This window comes from Podarcis raffonei, chromosome 12 (assembly GCF_027172205.1).
Source record: "Podarcis raffonei isolate rPodRaf1 chromosome 12, rPodRaf1.pri, whole genome shotgun sequence".
Taxonomy (NCBI): domain Eukaryota; kingdom Metazoa; phylum Chordata; class Lepidosauria; order Squamata; family Lacertidae; genus Podarcis; species Podarcis raffonei.
In genome coordinates, this window is record NC_070613.1 from 55,697,682 (window position 1) to 55,717,633 (window position 19,952).

General features: G+C 44.1%; 1 protein-coding gene across 4 annotated transcripts in view; it reads right to left on the reverse strand.

Moving 5' to 3' along the window:
* AMPH (amphiphysin) overlaps window positions 1-19,952 on the reverse strand; it is an 87,772-nt gene that overhangs the window by 29,746 nt on the left and 38,074 nt on the right. For all 4 annotated transcript variants that reach the window (XM_053359839.1, XM_053359841.1, XM_053359842.1 and 1 more), the window contains exons 2-5: window positions 15,861-15,941; window positions 12,336-12,390; window positions 7,129-7,223; window positions 1,778-1,873 (exon numbers count right to left, since the gene is read on the reverse strand). In XM_053359839.1, the coding sequence (XP_053215814.1) occupies window positions 1,778-1,873; window positions 7,129-7,223; window positions 12,336-12,390; window positions 15,861-15,941 (327 nt within the window). The remainder of the gene's footprint in view (window positions 1-1,777; window positions 1,874-7,128; window positions 7,224-12,335; window positions 12,391-15,860; window positions 15,942-19,952) is intronic.

A 19,952-nucleotide genomic window follows, 5' to 3' on the forward strand; every position in this document is an offset into this window, starting at 1 on the left:
ACCAGGAGCAGCTACTTCCAGGTTAGCGGAGGTCGCAACCTGAAGCGTTCATAACCAGAGGTACAACTGTACCAAAACTAGTTCCATGAAAGTCCTTCAGGAAAACTTTGAAAATGAACTAAAAATTTTGCTAATCCAGATGGGCCTTTCACACCAGCCCTGCCTGCACTATGAGATGAAGTGTCCAAGAATACTACTCTACATAGGGCAGTGCTATGTTTGAAGTCTTATTTGGAGGAGTTTTCCATTTGAAGGACTGTCTGGTCCAAGTCTGGTTAAAAATAAGGAAGGGAGGAGATCAGAGGCCTTGAATTTCCTCTCAATAGCACCTGGAGAGCAGACGGAGCGTGCCCATAGCTCACCTGGTCACACACTGTCTTCCCTGCTACAGGGAGATGTATTGTATTCCCATGTAAATTACAGCAATTAGTTTCAAATTTAATGAAAAAGCTTGTCCTTTTTTGGTGATATGTAAGCTGTCACCATAAAGCAATGATCAACCTAGACAGCATCTTAAAAAGCAGAGACATCACCTTGCCAACAAAGGTCCGTATAGTAAAAGCTATGGTTTTCCCAGTAGTGATGTATGGAAGTGAGAGCTGGACCATCAAGAAGGCTGTTCGTCGAAGAATTGATGCTTTTGAATTATGGTGCTGGAGGAGACTCTTGAGAGTCCCATGGACTGCAAGAAGATCAAACCTATCCATTCTTAAGGAAATCAGCCCTGAGTGCTCACTGGAAGGACAGATCGTGAAGCTGAGGCTCCAATACTTTGGCCACCTCATGAGAAGAGAAGACTCCCTGGAAAAGACCCTGATGTTGGGAAAGATGGAGGGCACAAGGAGAAGGGGACGACAGAGGACGAGATGGTTGGATAGTGTCTTTGAAGCTACAAACATGAGTCTGACCAAACTGCGGGAGGCAGTGGAAGACAGAAGTGCCTGGCGTGCTCTGGTCCATGGGGTCACGAAGAGTCGGACACGACTAAACGACTAAACAACAACAACAAGCTGTCACCATACTTTGATATCAATTTCCAAGCCCCCATCTGTGGGCCCAATGGTGAGATCACTCTCAGCAGGGGCCTCACACTTTTGCGAGTGTGGAAATTCTACTTCAAATGAATTACATATGGCCTTTAAATAGGCTTAAAAGACCCACTTGTTTAGAACAGCCCATGTTGTTGTTGGATAAAGAATGAGCATTTGTTGTATTACGCTGCCTTGTGAGCTTTGACCCTTTAAAAAAGCGCTGCCTAAAATACGTTAAATAAAATAAAAATAATGAACAAGCATTGCTTGATAGACCTGAATAACTGAAGAGATATGGGGGGGGGGGCTAATCATGTTTAGTGCACCCCACTACACCTTTCACAACAGCTTTCCAAAGATGAGCCTGTATGTTATCCAGATTACGGCATGCCACAAATATAACAAAACTACCCCAGGTATCTATAGCTTTGACCCAGATCAATTTTTAGTTTTTATGGCTTGAATAACAACCATGAGCTGCTTAGAACTGGCTCACAGGGGCAGAAAAGTAGGAATACTGTTACATGTGTTGGATGCGCAGTGTTTTCTTCCACCCCTTTTTGACATGGAAGGCTCACAGGAAGGAAATATGTGCGTGGTTGCAGATATATGGGGATCTGACCGATGCTCATGTTATGTTGTATTTGTAGTGGTGGATATGCACACAGCTGCAGACATTCCTTCCTCAGCTACAATACTGCTATTGTCCACCACATGAACTAGCCCACGTGGAGACCTTACAGTACCTTTATATCAGGAAACTGTCCCAGATATGTGTCCAAGGTCAACAACGACCCGTCGACGAGCTTTTGGTGGAAATCTTCCCAAAGTACATCACATTTCTGTAGAGAGGGAAGAAACAGGGTGAGAATACAACAGAAAGCAATTGACACCAGTAACCCAAATAAGAATGTTAATACTGGGGGGAAAGGACATTAAAAAATCAAATACATCCTTAGTCGCTTTGGATTTCATGGAATGTACTTCTATTTCAGTGTATTTAAGATGCTCAAACTATACAGCATGCTTCACACACTGCTTTTTTCTTACATGTACTTGATGACAACATGGTCACAGAGGAGGCAAATATTGTACTTCAACATTTCCTACCTACCCCCTTTGCCGTGCATGGAACAAACATTCAAACTTGGTATTTATCTTGACTGGAGGAATTCTGCCCCAACCAGAATTCAGACTGGAAAGCAAGGTTCCAGTTGGATGGGCCCAGGACCCACCACATCCCAGGACGTTCTGGTTCTGTTCCAGAAACAGCAGGCAAGGTGAAGTTTGAGGCCACCCCCAGACAGGCTGCAAAATCATTATGCTTTGCCTGCATGCAATGGCTAGCCCAGATATCTCCATGCTTGTGAAGAAAGACTAATTTAGCCTTCCTGAATCCAGAGCCATGCTAGGTCACCAGTCTCTCAACATGTAGAACCGCTAGACCTTACTGTGCATGTCCAAGCTGCATTGTATTCTGACTTTCACAATCCATTCCATAGTTCAGGAGGAGCTATACAAACCTATTGTTAGCTGTGGTCAAATATCTGGAGAACCAAATAGTTCATCCCTAGTGCAACAAATTGTGTGTTCGCGCACATGGATGTGTACATGCATCCGTCTTTCTTTCCCACTTCTAGGATCCAATTTAATTAGAAACTAGATGATATAACGTATGGCAGACCATTAATTTTCAACACTTACCTTAAAAGAAAAAATCAAATGCAAGATTAAAATTGCAATTCAGAACATTCTTTTTATCTATTTTTTCATAAGGATGTAGACATTCTCTGCTGTCACATCAGCAGATAAACAAGACAATTCTTTTGCATAAACTCTGCAGCTTAGTCCTTTGTGAAACCCTCAGGGGAAACACTCACTGGCGCTCTCACGTCCACAAGCCTGTTAGCACTGATGTGACGCACCAGAGACAACAGGGCTGTGACATAGCAGATAAAAATAGCATTTTCAATTAAATTTAAAATTTGCAGATGCTGCTCAAATAAAAGGTCCTTTTCAAAATGCTGTCTAAAATTCAGCCTGTGACCCTCCTGGATTGCAACTGAGGAAAGACAAAGGAACGAATGGGTAATGGAATGAGATCGTGAAGGGTGGACAGTTTATCTGAAAGCGTAGCACCAGTAGGAAAGGAAGAGAATAGGTTTTGTTGTTGGCTGGATTGCAATGTGGGGACGCGGGTGGCGCTGTGGTTTAAACCGATCGAAAGGTCGGCAGTTCGAATCCCTGCGAAGGGGTAAGCTCCCATTGTTCGGTCCCAGCTCCTGCCAACCTAGCAGTTTGAAAGCACATCAAAGTGAAGTAGATAAATAAATTCTTCTTCAGAATTAGATAATAATTTTGCCCATAAAAAGAAAGAAAGAATGCAATTGCTGTTCTGCAATCCCCTTACGTTTTACAATCCTCCTTCTAATAGCGAACTCAGGTGGTGAGCGCTAGCAGGATTGTGGCTAAAACAGGGCCACTGAGAGCAAGAGAGAGGTATTAGCATTGTCCAGGGGAGCCCTGAAGGGACGCGGGTGGCGCTGTGGTCTAAACCACTGAGCCTTGGGCTTGCCGATCGGAAGGTTGGTGGTTCGAATCCCCGTGACAGGGTGAGCTCCCATTGCTTGGTCCCAGCTCCTGCCCACCTAGCAGTTTGAAAGCACGTCAAAGTGAAGTAGATAAATAGGTACCGCTCTGGCGGGAAGGTAAACGGCGTTTCTGTGCGCTGCTTTGGTTCACCAGAAGTGGCTTAGTCATGCTGGCCACATGACCCAGAAAAACTGTCTGCGGAAGCGGACAAACGCCGGCTCCCTCGGCCTGTAAAGTGAGATGAGCACCACAACCCCAGAGTCATTCGCAACTGGACTTAACTGTCAGGGGTCCCTTTACCCTTTACCTTTTTTAGATTGCAATGTAAATTTACAACCCCAAATAGAAAAGGATAGTTTTTGAGGTAGAACCGAAAGGGCTCTATAGCACTGAAGGCAGGCAAGGGAAAAATGTGTTTGAGAACAGTAGCCTTTGGGTATAGAGTCTCAGATCTCGGATTCACAATCAAGCATCATCTGAGTATAATAATAATATTTAGCATTCATTAGTGGTGTGCCGCTGCTCGCTCTGCCGTTCCACCCACATGAACCCCTTCCCACCCCTTGCTAGCATCTTTCTCCTGCCACACATTGCAAATTTTAAGCACCCTTTTCATTTTCTGCCCAATTATGAAGCCACTATCTCCTCTGTCCAGATCCTTTCATACCCGTGCTTTCATTCATTCATCTTCAGACTCCACCCAGACTCCTCCCTTCTTGCAAACCTCTTTGCACCCCCATTTTCACCTTCACTCTCTGAGCACAAAGTGACTTGGCAGCAGGCTGAATATGGGGAGCAAAGGAGAGGAAAAACAGGGGGTGATAAAACCAAGACTTTGTGCCTGTTCTACGGGATGGATGGTGATAAATACGATTAAGTAAAATATAAGAATTGTCCAGGAGACTCTGTAGGGCGTTTATGTGATTCCTTCCAAGTGACCTTGATATTTGTTGCAGAGAAGACTACTTGTTTATTCAGGAAAAGGCATTCAGGCCTGTTAATTTACAGGGAACTTCCAAGATTTTGATTTATGTAGAACTTGTCTCTGTAAAATGATGGAAAACCACAGAGATTGGTGTTAATGTGCTCTGATCTAGTAATCGGTGCCACTCTGAGCACCACTGTGATTAAACATTGTACTGTAGTGGAATTTATTTCCTCAGCAACGATTAATAGATTGTAGTAATAACTCACGGCTGACAATTAAAGCAGGAGGCAGGCTCCAAATGAGCTGAACTCTGTGGCATCCGCCATCCACCATGGTCTTTGCTTATAGTATAACCCACACCTCAAAGTTGCTAGAAAATAGACTTCAAGGTTACTGTTTGCATCAGGAATGCGGAGAAGGGAAGAGAGGAAATCAACATTGCTGTACTGCAGGGGCTCTTAATCTTTTACACAGTGAGGTGTGTTTTTCCCCTCCTCCCTGTCTGCATAGGCTGGTTTTGGAAATTAAGATTTGTTCAGACCTTAGTGTGAGTGTATTGTAGTGGCCAAAAACATGAGAGCCAGTGTGGTGCAGTGGTTTGTGTTGGGCTAGGACAGGGGAGACCCAGGATCAAATCCCTGAACATCCAGGAAGCTCACTGGGTGAACTTGGGACAGTCACAATCTCTCAGCCTAGCCCACCTCACAGGGTTGTTGAGAGGATAAAATGGGGGAACGGTGAGAACTGTGTATGGCACATTGAGCTCCTTGGAGGAAAGGAAGGTGTAGGAGTATAAATGTAACAAATTAAATGAATGAATGTTGGGAAATCCCTTACAGTGGTACCTCGGGTTAAGTACTTAATTTGTTCCGGAGGTCCGTTCTTAACCTGAAACTGTTCTTAACCTGAAGCACCACTTTAGCTAATGGGGCCTCCCGCCGCCACCACGCGATTTCTGTTCTCATCCTGAAGCAAAGTTCTTAACCTGAAGCACTATTTCTGGCTTAGTGGAGTGTGTAACCTGAAGCGTATGTAACCCGAGGTACCACTGTATTCACATTTTATTCTTTTATAAATAGCAATTAGATCCTGTCTTCACTACAAGCAGCTCTGCCATTCATGGTTCTCCCTGACCAGTTTTGTCCTCATAACAACCCCAGACTTAGTCTGATAGTTTAACCATTACACAAACAGTCATCTACTTTGAACTCCTTGGCTGCCCATAGGCCCAAGCTAATCTATCCCTCCAGCCTCATGTCTACAATATGGGAATAATAATAATAATTTTTATTTATACCCCGCCCTTCCCGGTTCAGAAAACCTGGCTCAGGGCGGCTAACAACAAATTTAAAACACTTATTTGATGCAACAAAAAACAGCATAAAATACAGTATAAAACGTGAATAACAATAAATTCAGAATTCAAAAATCAATTTAGGGGGGAAATCCATCCAACAAACTTTAGATGATCACCAGGGCTAGCTGGCTAAATTAGCCCTATTTGGGCCAACGAGGAGACCAGGGGAGAATTAGCTATGGGATCCAAGAGCGGGTAATCTTCATAAAAAGGGAGAAGGGGAGTCAATTGACCTATTGACTTTGCCTCTGTCTTCATGCCAAGGAAAGCAATGCCCAACCTGGTGATAACAGAATAAATGATGCAAGGAGGGAGCTGCAGTCCAAGATACGAAAAGAGGTGGTAAGGGAAAATTTAGCTACTTTAAAAGAATTCAAATCTCCAATGGTACTAATGGAGCCTCTATAATCTTTGAGAATTCTTAAACAACAGGTTAGGTCCCTGCAGACTGAAGGTGGGCAAATGTTGTCCCCATCTTCAAAAAGGAAGTACGGTAACTACCAACCAGTTAGCTTGATGTTGATACAAGGAAAGGTCTTAGAAGAGTTAATTAAACAGTTGGCCTGTGAGCACTTAGGAAAGGATGCTGTGATTACTAAGACCCAGCATATGTCTCTCAAAAACAAGTCACACCAAAACACCAAACAAATCTCTTTCTTCTTCTCCTTTTGATAGTGCTACAAACTTGGTGGATCAGGGGAATGCTGTGGACATAGTGTATCTTGATTTCAGTAAGGTTTTTGACGAAGTCCCCCATGGCTTTGTACCTGGTTGACTGACCAAATCCAAAGAGTGCTTGCTAATGGTTTCTCATCATCTCACTGAACATCAGGAAGGACTTTTTACTGTTTTACTGTGGGATGGACTCCTTCAGAAGGTGATGGACTCTCCTTCATTTGAGGTTTTTAAGCAGAGGTTGAATGACCATCTGTCATGGATGCTTTCTGTTGAGATTCCTGCATGGTAGGGTATTGGACTAGATGACCCTCAGGGTCCCTTCCAATTCTATGATTCTATGAAAATGATTTTGCCCTACTGCAACTAGCGAGATGTTGGGTTAGAACAGTTATTTTGGAAATGGGTGGGATCACCAACTATAATCTTGATTTCATTCATCATTAGGGATATTTTTCCTGGTATTTTATTATGTTGTTAGCCACCTTGGGGCTTTTCCTTACACAGAACGGTGGAGCTATAAGGTTAAATAAATAAATTCTTACCTCTCCAACCACTTTTACATCTTCCCGGCCATACCAGTCAGGCTCGTATACTTCATGTAGAGACTCTGTAAGTTTCTTTGAAGCTTCTTGCATGCCTGAAATTTATGAGCACAGAGAACCCATTGTTGACAACTGCTGATGTCACAAATGGACTATGATTTCATCTTAGCTTAGCAATTGCCATTGCTGAAGTCAACAAGTATGCAAATTTTGTATATATGAAATCAGGTTAAAGATCAACCTCTGATTATCATTCATTTATCTAAATCATCATCATTATCACAGCTGAACATAAATTTCTACTAAAATTAGCAATAGCTTAGTAAAAATAAACTGATGTGGGTTTTTTGTTTGTTCCCTCCCTAATCTTTAACATTTCTAGTGTATCTCTTTTGTCTTAAAAATGTCTCAAGAGAAAATGTGTCAGCTCTGATAAAAATTTCACTTCTTTTAAACAATCCCCTCCCCCGTTTTTACAGGAAACTTTACTGAATTTGATGTTTTGTGTGCCATGAGTGTGGAGACTTCAGATGATCTCCTCAAGACCTGGTTATAATCAGGGAGCAGAAATAGGGAACCAGGGTAGCATCAATAGCCCTCCTTTTAACAGAGAACTAGAAAGGAATAGTTGGAGAAAGTATCTCAAAATCAACCCACTTCACCTCATAGGGCAGCCTTTGCCAAACTTGTGTCTTCCAGAGGTTGACAGCTTCCCTCAGCTCTAGGCATTGGCAGATGGGAATTGTTAGTCGAAAACACCTGCGAGGCACCCAGTTGGAAAAAGATGCCATAAGGTATTGTAGAGATAATGGCTGGCACAGAACTTAGGGTGGAGCTACATCTTACAAGGGATATAGCAGGCATAGGGAAACTCAGCCCTCCAGATGTTTTGAGACTACAATTCCCATCATCCCTAGCTAACAGGACCAGTGGTCAGGGATGATGGGAGTTGTAGTCCCAAAACATCTGGAGGGCCGAGTTTGCGTGTGCCTGGGATATAGGTTTGGGCTTGGGAATAAGAGGTGGGAACACTGTTTCTCTTTTAGTGCTAATTTGGAGGAGGGGTGGCACATGCTGGGGGAAACCAGCAGCTTGAAAGGGCTGCTTTACCCTTCTCTAGGGTGCCGAGATGCAAAAGAGGCACCTCTCATAGTTCAACATGGAATGTCAGCAGCTATAGCTTGCATGACCTGCTGCACCTGCTGATATTTGCTCTCCTACACAACTCCTAAAGGTGCAGAAAGCCTTGTCTTCTTTTTACTGGGTCTTGCACAGACTCCTTGAGGCTATGTCAAAATAGGTTTGTTCCCCATCCAGGTTCTAAACAAGCAATAAGGTAGCTGGGGGGAGAAAAGGCCTTGAACATTTGCCTGGGAAAACTGGCAAGCACAGGATTCTTTCCCATACAAGGGTTTGGGAACACGTGGTCGCTGAGTTAACGCATAGTTCCAAGAAGGTTTAAGGAGGAAGTTTGGCATATGCCCCAGTTGCCCCCACTAGTTACAACATTTCACTACTTTAGCATGGGGATGGGCTAGAATGCCACCAATAAGAGTGTCTTTTTTATTCGGTTCTCCCCCCAACACAGACTGGGGGCTCACAGAATAAGCACAACATAAACTGGCATTAACTATTGGCTCCTGTCTCCTAGGGATCCTGGGAATTAAACTTCTGTGACAGACATCAGACCTGTGTTCACATGGCAGTTTGTTCCATTTCTCCGACATTTCCCTAACTGCTGATTTCTGCGAATTTAGTGTCTGTGTTACTTGCTTCCAGGAAAAAATCCATTTGTAAATAACAGAAATGAGAACTAAACTGAAAAATGATGTCTCCACCATTTTGCTTTCAAGTCTACGAATAACTATCTGTGCATGGTCACAGAGAAGTTATAATTTGTTAAAGATAATTTATTGCAGAATTACATAGAGAGCTTTCTCCCCTTCCATAATGAATGCAGCCGAGTACACCAAACTAGGGGGGTTTTCACCATGCTTTTCTCCCCAGGAAGGAGAATGCTTTTCTCCATTTTCCACATTGCCGCAATCAGTGCAGGTAGCACAAACAGAAATGAGAAAGCATGACTGAGCATAAATGAACTATAGTAGAGCTCTTCAGTTGCTTAAAACACACACACAATCAAACACACACACACACACACACATGACAAAAGCAATGTTCATCCTGACCTATTCTGAGCAAGTACTCTTCAACCCTGAGCAGAATGAACCTACAACAATGAAATGGAAAATGTATTGACTTTTATAGGTTTACAATATGGGCGGTCCTCATGCAATGGTCTCTAGCAGTGGCGGACTTTGGGCTTTAAATTTTCAGTAGCGCCCTCTGTGCCGCTAAAATTTGTTGGCAACTTGCTGTTGCAGCGTCCCATGCAGCTTATCACACACACCCTAAATCCGCCTCTGTCTCTGGGATGGGATGGAGCTTCTAATGTGGAGAATGCACAAATCATTGCTAAGATTTGTGTAGGTATGGCAGCCTTTTTCAAGCTACGATGACCATGTATTGAGAGCCTCGTTGCGATCCGCAATGCGAAGGCATGGTTCATCCAGGCTGGAGTTCCCACACACTCCCAAAGGGCATTGCACAGAGCCTGTCAGCTGTACGGAAAAGCCTATGCAGGCTGCTGTGCAGAACACCCAGACAATTTGTCGTGTCTGGACTGTTGGCCCTACACAATCCTGGAGCTAACTGCATCAGGGCCCCCAGCTGTACCACCAGACCTTGTAAATCCACTACATTTTATTACGAAACTCATTCCCTGGATCACTGCCATAAAGTCTTGGAACAGTGGATGAATAGCAGAAGGGGAATACTGAAGGGGGAAGGGGGACATAAATGGCGTATCTGAGAGTTATCAGTGGATTATAGGAATTTTATTACAGAGAATGGGGAACTGCATCTATTGGTCTAAGGCTAAAGACAGTCATGTGACACTTTGAGGCAAGTCAAGAAAACCACCATGCTTTGTGTGTATGTATACACACAAGAGTGCAGGATGAGGTCAAGTGTTTTTAAAAGTGTCATTAATTTAAGTGGGTATGAAACTGCCTTATTGGTATCAGCAACAACAACAACACGCAGAGATACCACTCCTCTAGTGCTCAACGGCCATCATAGCAGCTTACAGTCAAGAAGAAAAGATACAAATCAACAAGTTAATTAATATAATTATAGAGCATTCGTAATAAAATAGAAACCAGAGATGACAAAAATCAAATGTGAGCTCATTAAATTATATGTCTCATATTGCAAATGAACTTACAGAGAGCATGCCCTCATATTATATAGAACAACACTGGGACAAGGGGGCACATTATCAAATCTTGAGCAGATTAGTTAAATTAGGTTCTTTGCTCTGAGGTTGTTTTTTCCATTACTGCCACAGTGGTAGATAAATTAAATGAAACAAGTTCAGAGATAAGTCAGAACCAGACATGAAAGAATAAGCAATTAATATGTAGAACCAATTTCTGAAACAGTATCATTTGCTGCTAGTTAGCTGAATCATTCCATTTAATAAGCAGATACTAGAAATATTTATGGCCAGATCTCAAGGCAGCAAGAAAAAATATAAAGCTGTTTCACTCCAAGTCAGACCATTGACTCATTAAGCCCAGAATTATTACTCAGACTGGCAGCAATTATCCAGGATGCATTGCTGTTGCTCCAAAAGCAGACCAAACAAAACAAAACCTATATTAAAAGCCAGGCAACCAAAAAATAGTTATTTGGGCACATCCAATTATATATTTACATATTCACACCTCTCCCAAATCAAAACTCGTGGCTGCAACAGTTTCTACACCTCATTTAGTTCCTCTTGACAAAACTGCACAGGGAAAGAGAGTGAACAAGAGGATGGAATCATCTCATCAAAGATGGGATCTCAAGAAGGCCATACTTTGGACAGCTTTGCCCTTATATTTGCCCTTAAAAATATTGGAGCTGTTTATTTCATCCATTTATAAACCTGTCCATCTAGCATTCAAAAGCAAACATAAAACTTATCAAATGCAAGTTAACAAACTAGGACACTTGTGAAGCTGACACTGCAAACCTTCTTCCAGCTCCTCAGATTGTAGTTCGGGGGAAGCCAACATGCTACCCTGCAAAGGTATGGATGACAACTCCCTAATTCTCCCCACTACCCTATCAAAAAAGTCTTCCTGAAACTTTGGCTGTTCATACTTGGCCTACTTGTTGAAAAAGAATCTGATTGCCATGTGCACACACTCTAGTCTAAAGTAGAATTCAGCTACCTGGTTGATTAAAGTGCATTTCTTCTTATCCTAAACCTAGAGTAGATTCCAGTTTTTATTTGGTCAGATAGCACAGACACAACTGATGTTCGGGGAGGGAGCACTGCACTAAAGAGTTATGGATGTTCAGCTGTTTAGTAACAAGATTGGTGTTTCTCATTATGCTGATCATGGCAGCCCATGTAGGCTAGAAGCCACATTCTTCCACGTGAATGAGTTTAGCAGGGCCGGCCCGCCCATTAGGTTGGCTGAAGCAGCTGCCTCGGGTGGTAGAATCCCATGGGACAATGCAACCCACCTGACCCTGCTACTAGGGTTGTGTGGTCGTAGCAGCTGCAGTGGCTTCTTCCAGCGAGACCTTGCCAAAATTCCACAGGAACTCGCGATAACTCTCTAGAAGAAGGCACTGCTTCTGTGAAACCCCTGTAAGCGAGGCTTCATCGGAGGGGCAGCACCTCTTTACTTCGCCTCAGGCGGTGAAACAGGATGGGAAGGGTAACCCCTGGTGTATAGTCATCTGCCATGACACTGTGGCACCTGGGAAAAGCAACTGCCCAGAACAGGGGTCAGCAAAATTTTTCAGCAGGGGGCCGGTCCACTGTCCCTCAGACTTTGTGGGGGGCTGGACTATATTTTGAAGGAAAAAATGAACGAATTCCTATGCCCAACAAATAACCCAGAGATGCATTTTATATAAAAGGACACATTCTACTCGTGTAAAAACACGCTGATTCCCAGACCGTCCGCAGGCCAGATTGAGAAGGCATTTGGGCCAGATCTGCCCCCCAGGCCTTAGTTTGCCTACCTATGGTCCAGAAGCAACCTAACTGTACATTATAAGATCTACAAAACAAACGATTCATTTGAATTTTTAAAATTTGCAGAGAAAATTAAAATTAAAAGATGCATTTTAACTGCAATTACCTTTAATTGCAGCTAAATATCCCCGGAGCTCTTTCTGGAGTCTGGTACCTTCTGCCTGAAAAGCAATTAAAGAAGCAATGTCATATCACATATGGAACACAGTGGAACAAACGTGGATCTATCAGAGAGATGAAGTGCATTCCCATATCTCTAAATAATTAGCTATCTGCATGCAGCATTTTCTTTAAATAAGAACACTAAGAAAGAAACACCAATGCTCTTCTTCCACTTTAAGTACAAACAAAATTTCAGAAGGTATCTACTGAGCAAAAGAGTAGCATAGCTGGGGTCTACAGCAAAGAAAGAATTCTAGATGGTTGAAACAAACAGCAGATAAAGACTCTCCTCCCTGGAAGAGAGGGGAGTGGTTGTGGGCGGGAGCCTGAGCTCCGCCCCTGGCCGGGGGCCTTAGCCCCCGCCCCTCCTCACCTGGCTGGTGCCCACGCCCACCGGAGGCAGCCAACCAGGTGTCTCCGGGGGGCGTGTTTAGCAGCTTAATGCTGCGGCTTCAGCTCCGCCTCCTCCTCAGTCGTCGTCATCGTCCCGCAGCGAGTCACCCACCCTCCACTCCCATTTAGCTCAGGGTCTAGGTTTTTTGGCCTTGCTATGGACCTTAGGTTGGTCGCCCCGGTTGTCTGGGGGGCCTGGTAGGAATTTTTCCATTTGGCATTAGGCTTTTTGGTTTTTTCGCCTACCTCGTAGCAATCGTCACAACTTTTGTGGTATTGGTGGGTAGGTTAGGCATTGGATTCATGTGTGTCAAGGGCTAGGTGTGGCCATCGCCTATGCTATCTACCGTGGGTTATTCCGTTAAAGGAATCTGGCGGTCGTGTATTCCGTCCGATGCCTGCTTGGCGGGAGGCCATGGCACGACCCTCGGTGACATCAGGGGGTGAGCCTATAGTTGGATGAGCATCAACAGGCTCCACCTACTGTTGAATAAACCCACCTCCTATAGTCATCCAATGCCTAAGCCGATACCTTTTCACTGCTGTAATCAATAAAGTTGTGGCCTTTTCTTGCCCATTAACCTTATATCACGTGTCCTTGTGTGTTTATTTCACATAGCGGGGGTCGGGCCCTCGATCCACAACATGGTTGTTGCCTGAAACGAAAGCTGGCTCAAAAGATCCTGCCTCAGCACACACTGTAAGACTAGATGAACTTCTGATCTCCTACCAGCCTCACAGCTCCATGACTCTAATGCGCCAACCCACATCTTACTGAGTTGAATTTTCAGGGAAGCTTTGAGGAACTGGAATCTGAAGAAGTGTCCAGAGCCACAGAGCCAGAAATACTAAATTTCAGCTCAGAACGTGCCTGCTCCATGTGACAAGCCACAAGGGATGCAATCTGTGTGTCATCCTGGCCACTAGGGCTTCCTGGGCAGGTAGAGCTACAAAAGGTTTCCTGTCTGCCCTGGTTCTTTGCCTGGGTGGCTCTGGTGTGCCTTCCTTGATCTCCTGAGACAGCGCCTGGTTCCTGGCTCCCAGCTCCACTCCGGCAGCTGCTCCCAGCTCAGCCCTGACAAAAAGCAACCCAGAAAAAATGTGGGAGTGCATATTGCAACTTCTGCAAAAAGCAGAGAGAGGGATGGGAATTCACTGAAACTTCTTATGTGCTGCAAGCTACCTCTATTATGAATTCCATCTGCCTATATCAAAGGAGTATTAACAAAAGAAAGAGGCTCTTGTCAAAAGTCCTTAAGGAGACCTTTAGAGTCAGAAAGCTCTTCTTCATGATACGCTGAATATACTGTGTAATTATGAAAGGCCTACAGACCCATTGCTGGCTGCCTGATAACCTTTAAATTATTCCTTTGAAGCTACTGTAAAGGTGTCAGATTGTAGTCAGAATTTTGCCTGGGGATCTTACCTACACTACAAAAGCATACTCTTTAATCAGCATGAAAAGAAAAAACTTCATTAGCACAAGAAAACACAAACACACACACACACACACAGAGGGATGTCCATCTGTAAACTGGGAAATCAGACACATGTTCATTAAGATGGCTGTTATGAAGGTTGAACAGGTTTATATTCCACATAAATGGGGCACATTAGCATACAGCAACACACCATAAAAGAATAAAAATTCACAATTTAGTTTGCAATTTACCAAGATAGGACCTAACTCTGCTTTCATATCTATGGGGCAGTGGGTCGTTCCCTTCCATGACCCCAAACGGATGTTCCCCAAGTGGATCCAACACAAACAGTGAACTGTCAGATTTTTTAATTTGATGCCTCCTAGTAAAAGAGAAAACCTTGGGGACAGTCTGAGCCACACAGTCCTGATTTATTACCATTGCTTCTCTTGTCAGTCTTAAGAACTGCTGATTTGGGAGCGTTTTATGTGAGGGTAAGACTAATTTCTTAAAGAACTTGAGCATTATCCACCTCAACTTGTTCTTTTAAAAAATGTACATATCTTTGTGGGCATTTTTCCTAATATGTGCCCCAATACAATGCATTTTTGCTATTTTCACTAAAAAAAGGATGCGTTTTTGCACACATTCAGCTTGCAGAACTGCACTGCGAAATCAGAAAAGTGCAATTGTCCATAGAGAGCTGTGTTTCGGTTTACATATTGAACCTCAGCACCACACTGATACCTATGGTGGCATATTCTCTTCCACGTTCCTGTTCAGAGTCGAAGGACAGAGAGCAGCTGCTGTTTCTAGCGATACTGCTACCAAGCACTTAATTCTCCAAGTGGGCAAGCAGCAACCGCAAGGAAAAGCAACCAACCAACAGTCCTCTGCCTGTCTCTGGGTGGTGGTGGAAATTTTGCCCTGAGAGTCTGGGGTAGATAAGCTTCCCTGAAACATAGGATTACTCCTAACAGCCCTTACAGGGGAGTGTTGTATTTTAGAGTACAGTCCATGTGAAGGAAGTCAAACAGGCTTGGCCTGTATCTCCCATGAAGCTTAGAGGGCATTGTGGGTGACATGTAGGCATTCCATAGCAAATAGGTAAAGGATCTAGTGTGGCGTAGTGGTTAAGAGCGGTGGACTCGTAATCTGGTGAACCGGGTTCGCTTCCCTGCTCCTCCACATGCAGCTGCTGGGTGACCTTGGGCTAGTCACACTTCTTGAAGTCTCTCAGCCTCACTCACCTCACAGAGTGTTTGTTGTGGGGGAGGAAGGGAAAGGAGAATGTTAGCCGCTTTGCGACTCCTTAGGGTAGTGATAAAGCGGGACATCAAATCCAAACTCTTCTTCATCCATGACAAACTGACAGGGCAAAGTCTGACAGCTTTAGCTCCTACAATTCCCTCCAGCATTGGTTACCCATGTTGCCTTACAACAGGGATGGGGGAACCTCTGGCTCTCCAGATGTTGCTGGATCACAAATCTTATCAGCTCCAGCTAGCATGGCCAACAGTCGAGGGCAATGGGTGTTACAGCCCAGCAACTATCCGAAGGGCCACAGGTTCCCCACTCCTGTCTTACAACTTTACATGCAAACAGACATAAAAAGCTTATAAAAGCCAACCGTCATCAACATCAAAGAATCTGACCTCTTGCCTTTTGAAGTTCAGAACATACTCTTCAAACTGTTCATCTTTTGTTTCATCAGCTTTCCCCAGCTTCTGAAGCACCTACGAGAGAGAAGGAAATAGCAAAGTCTTACCTGGAGCAGAGCACTCAAAATCTTGGCAGAACAATGACATTACTTTAACCCCCTCCATTCATTATTTGCTCGTAACATTTATTATTCTCATATTTTATGCCTGCTGCGCACCACAATGCAACACTGATCCCAAATGCACGTCCTTGAGTCTGCTGTTTGAAAACCTAAACCCCAAGTGGGGAGTAGAGATTCCAAATCACAGAGCCATTTTCTGTGCCTCTGTGTGGGCGGCTAGAAACATTTTCAGAGTCAGCAAGGGTCTTGTCCTGCTTTTATGAAGCGATAGATCTTCCTGTCGATGAACAATCCCAGAGGTTCCATTGCAGCAAAGTGTGGGAGAGCTTCGGAACAATAACCTCTGTCTCAGCGCATGGTGTTAAAACCCATACTTGATTAGGCCTCCCCCTGCATGTTAAAGTTCATTATACACAGCAGTGATCAGCAGTATTCTAATTTGTATGGAATTTTAAACACACAGTAATGGAGAAAGTGAAATGTTTGAAATTGTCTGACTTCTAATGAGGCATGAAATCATCTTCAGCTTAGTTTAGAGCTAGCAGTACATAACATTGGACATAAAACAGTGTTATGAAAAAGCTTTATTAATAAAAAATAAGGCAGGAAGAAACAAGAGGGACTTTTAACAAAATACTGAGATCTTGCCCTAGGAAGAGACTAATGAATAAGATAACCTTTTGTGAAAGTTAAGAGATGTGGTTATGGATTATTCTGCAGGTCTCATGAGAATGCACTGAGGAGATGCATTACATATGTATAGACACAAGCAGCACAAAATTAAAGCATGAGTTTCCTACATGATGGATTCATTTGGGTACAGAATTATCTACTCCATGTTTCCATCAAAACAGAGGACCATTTAAGCCAGGGCTGGAGATACCTCTCCCTCCAGATATTGCTTGACTACAGTTCCCAGCATTCTTGATTCCCAGTCGGCAGATGAGAGTTGGAGTTCAACAGCTCAGCCAGTAAGAGCACAAGACTCAATTTCAGGGTTGCGGGTTCAAGCCTCACATTGGGCAAAAGATCCTGCATTGCAGGAGGCTGGACTCTCGTTGTCCCTTCCAACTCTAAAGTTCAATGATTCAATGAACTTTTGGAGCACTGCAGATTCTCTACCCTTGATCATTGGTCCCCAACTGGTGGGTCATGACTTACAACTTCATTTTGCTCTGACCAATGGTAGGCCTCATCAATGGTGCTACCACTATTTTCTGTTTCTCGGTTTAGGGTTGCTTATGTCTTCAAGAGAAGGAGAAGAGGGTGGGGGAGAGAGAGAAAGGAGATAGCCAGGTATATAAAGGTAAAGGTAAAGGGACCCCTGACCATTAGGTCCAGTCGTGACCGACTCTGGGGTTGCGGCGCTCATCTCGCTTTATTGGCCAAGGGAGCCTGCGTACAGCTTCCGGGTGATGTGGCCAGCATGACTAAGCTGCTTCTGGCGAACCAGAGCAGCGCACAGAAACGCTGTTTACCTTCTCGCCAGAGCGGTATCTATTTATCTACTTGCACTTTGAGGTGCTTTTGAACTGCTAGGTTGGCAGGAGCAGGGACCGAGCAATGGGAGCTCATTCCGTCGCAGGGATTCGAACCGCCGATCTTCTGATCAGCAAGTCCTAGGCTCTGTGGTTTAACCCACAGTGCCACCCGTGTCCCTAGCCATGTATATACGAACATTTAAAAGCTGGCTCCCTAAAAGGTCACAATCTGAAAATGGGGAAGACTACAGATTAAACATCTAAGTGGCCTTAGACATATTGCTGAAGGCCGTTCAGCATTTGATGAGAACGTATGCCATTTAAGCGTATTTCTGCATGAAATCAATGTAAAATATGAATGCCCTTGAAGGCTCTATGTGTTCTCAGTGTTTGGGCTAAGTGCACTTAAGTCTCCCCACAGCAAACTCTGGGTTATCCCTAGTCAAGCTACATGGGCCAAACAGATGCCCTTGTGAAGTCTAATGGGATTAAGGATAGGGTGGCAGCAACCTGCTAATGTGATCACAAGCAGTCTGGGAGCAAAGCTTCGTTCTCTTGGCAACAGATGCAAGAGCAGGAATAAAGGAGAATGCAGCTGGGTGCAAATGGCGATGTATTTCCACAGCTAACTCCTCCATATACAAGCAGCTGCCAATAAGGTGGGAGCGGAGATGGGAAAAGTCAGACCATCAATGTCATGTTATGCTTTCTTTATTACTAGGCATTACAGAGGAGAGAAAATGCAGACTTTGGGTGGGCATGGGGTGCTGCTCTTGGTAGCAGCCATGCATCTGTTACAACATCTGGCTTTGCCTCACTCGGAGAAGCAACATAAAAGCATTATTATTTGATTTTGAATGGTTTGACGTACTACTGTGCAGGCCAAGTAAACGGAATCCTTGTTTTGCGCATCTGGAATAAACTCAGAATCGGGATGTGACATGTTCTTCCTTCAGAAACATCACAATTACAGACTTTGTCCAGTGGATTTCCTCATTAAGGGTAAATATAAAAAACACCACGTTCCTATACAGTAGCCTTTTTCATTTTCCCAGTTTGCAACCAAGCAGAAGTTTCCCAAGATGGCTCTGGAAATAAACCAGGTCACATGGACATGGAGAGCATTCCACTTCCTTTGCTCTCCAGCCTCCAAATTCCTGCGTCAGCAGAAACTCGGCAAGGTGGATTTGGGTTACTATCTACATGGTTCACGCAGAACACTGAGCAATGATCCCCATGGCAACCAAGCCATGTGATCTTGCCCTTTGTTAAGGGTGTCTTTTTAAAAAACAACAACACGGAGTTTCAGTTTCAAATCTGTATAAATCCAGCAGTAGCTCTGCAGCAGCAAGGAGGCCAGACAGGACTTGTCACAGCTGCAGGAAGGCCCAACAGGGCCTGCGTGTCTGTGGGAAGTCCCAGCGGGCAGGCCACAGAATACTGGGGATGGTCCCCTCCTTGAATTTTTTGGGCCCTTGGCCCCCCCATAGATGGTGCCCCTGATGCTTTGATTCTTACTCACTGGACAGAAACAGAACTCAGAACAATAAATGCAGCAGAGCACAAGCTCCTTCCCTAGGTAGCCACAGACTCATAGCATTGTAGCGTTGGACTGTCAATGGAGGAACCTTTTTGCCCAATGCGAGGCTCAAACCGACGACCCTGAGATGAAGTGTCTCATGCTCTACCGACTGAGCTATTCCATCAATGTCAGGCAGTTACTAAAAAGAAATCAGTAGGGTGCAGCATACATGAACGTTGAGTGAGAATGTTATATTGGTCTGGAGGAAAGAACACGTTGGGACACAACACCCAAGCACTAAAGGAAACCGACCTTCCAAGGTGACCAAATTGCTTTTCCAATCCTATGCACAATTTACTTTTGTGGAGCACTGATTCAAACACTTTCTGCTGGGAAAGGGACAAAGCTCATTAGAAGAGCACCTGCTGCCTTGCATGCAGAAGATTCCCTGTTCAATCCCAGCATATCCAGGTAGGGCTGGAGAGATTCCCTGTTTGAAATCCTGAAAAACCACTGCTAGTCCATGTTGACACTGCTGAACTAGAAGGACCCAGTGGTCTGATTCAGTGTAAGGCAGCTCCCTGTATTATTCCCAGGAAGCACTGGCTCAGGCTATTAAGTGGAAGCAGTGGCAATGGCTCCAATACCATCAATTGTATGAGACATTCAAAGTAGACAAAAGAAAAGGATTCGCAACAGAAGCATCTAGACTAGAGAATAACCTGATTAACTCAAAAGTAAAGACGCTTTCTAAAATGTACCAACTCCTCCTTGAATGGGAAGTCAAGGAGGAGGTGGTAAAATCTGTCATGATAAAATGGGCACAGGACTTTGGTTATAATATCTTAAAGAGGGATTGGGAAAACCTCTGGAAAATTAGTATGAAATTCACTGCTTGCTACACACTGAGAGAATTTTTTTTAATGCAGTATCATTGGTACAGGACCCCTTTAAAATTATC